This window comes from Priapulus caudatus, unplaced genomic scaffold, assembly GCF_000485595.1.
Source record: "Priapulus caudatus unplaced genomic scaffold, Priapulus_caudatus-5.0.1 Scaffold1636, whole genome shotgun sequence".
Classification (NCBI taxonomy): domain Eukaryota; kingdom Metazoa; phylum Priapulida; class Priapulimorpha; order Priapulimorphida; family Priapulidae; genus Priapulus; species Priapulus caudatus.
This window is the reverse complement of record NW_014578697.1, coordinates 535-2,041: the sequence shown is the minus strand read 5'-3', so window position 1 is coordinate 2,041 and position 1,507 is coordinate 535. Positions and strand designations below refer to the sequence as shown.

General features: G+C 45.5%; 1 protein-coding gene across 1 annotated transcript in view; it reads right to left on the bottom strand.

Annotated features, from left to right (window-relative positions):
- The window catches only part of LOC106817217 (tudor domain-containing protein 3-like), a 7,647-nt gene extending 6,450 nt beyond the window's left edge, over positions 1-1,197 (bottom strand). Inside the window, exons 1-2 of the mRNA XM_014821879.1 lie at positions 1,140-1,197; positions 621-798 (exon numbers count right to left, since the gene is read on the bottom strand). Coding sequence (XP_014677365.1) covers positions 621-791 — 171 coding nt within the window. The 5' untranslated portion in view covers positions 792-798; positions 1,140-1,197. The remainder of the gene's footprint in view (positions 1-620; positions 799-1,139) is intronic.
- Between the last annotated feature and the right edge of the window lie 310 nt (positions 1,198-1,507).

Here is a 1,507-nt window from a genome sequence, read left to right as displayed (position 1 = left end):
AAATCGGCGAAATTAACGCGACTCCGTAGTAAAATACTCCCTGATTTACTGCCGGTCACCCTGATTTACTGCCGGTCACCCTGATTTGAGATATGCAGGAGTCCGTGCGACTCCCTGAAAATTCTGCTATACTAACTAGTTCGCTCCAGAGCGCGGCCTCGCGGAATTACCGTATTTTTTCAGCAAGTGTTCCAAGAAAATTTGGCAGATGTGCACCGCAAATGTCCTGCAATGTCCAAACGTGTAGTCAACAGCGGGTGGTACAGATAGCCAGCGTACCGCACTTGCAAATAGTGTGGACTATGTACGTGCATTACATGCGTTATAGCCAGCAGCGGTGTTGATTGATGTATGGACCCGATTGTTTCTGTCTGCTATGTATGTGGCACGAACTGATGTGTGTGTGGAGCATGTTTATGACTGCATAGGGGTGACGGGCGCCCGGTAGAGGAGCTCTGCATATAAGTCGACAAAATGACGACTTACGTGTATGTCGTCATTTTCGTAAGTCGGCACAAATATGCTGGTCCCAAGTGGCGACTTATGCGATTTTTACTGTACTAGTTTTACTGCATGCGCAGGTATATGCACATGCACTGTATGTACATCACAATACCAACCTCCTCAGGCAGCCAATTGCGTCCAATCGACTTCAGATCGGTGTTAAGAGCAACAGCAATGATGTTACTGTTGCTGGTATTGCTACCAGCTTCTGCCTCACATAGCTGCATGCCCTCAGGGGTGAGATGCCAGCCCTGCCTGGCCAACTGCTCTATTCTGCTATCCGACATGTTCACTCTGAATACAAGAAAAAGATCTTAGCTTCTGAGCTTACGTGGTATATACTACCGAGACGAGAGCGTAGTACTAGTAGTAGTAGTAGTTGTAGTACTAGTAAAACTCTATTGTACGAGACTGACTCTGAGTCTAGAGAATGATCAAAACTATCCCCGAGATTGCCGGCGGTAGCTACTTTGTACTTTGCGAAACATGGCCATTGACATTGTGACTGACACCGATTTACAGTCATACAAATAAAGGAAGCACCCAAGTGAATACAATAATAAAATATATAATGCACAGCATTACAAATACTAGAATCTTTGACTGTCTGAGTAATACCTCAGGAATGCACTTACTAACTCTTCCAGAGTGTTGACCTATGACGTTGACCTCATGAACTGTGATGCTCGTGTATTTCACCGCAACTATAATCCGGCTACCCGTTGTATATACAGTTTAATTTATTGGCCTGGTGAATAAGCACACGCAACAACCGATTCCGTGCTGCGACGTATAGTGCCCACTATTTGCCAAGCCGACCTAGCTCAACTGACTCGAACCGTAAGTCGTTAGGACTATATATTTGCAGGGTAGATTTTGCACGTGGCCCCCCACCGTCCCACCAAATTTCATCTCTAACCCTTTTTTGTAGCCAAAGTTAGTTTTTACCCTATGCTTAGGTACCGAGAAAATTCAAAAGGCTCTATCTGCCGAACGGTAGCGC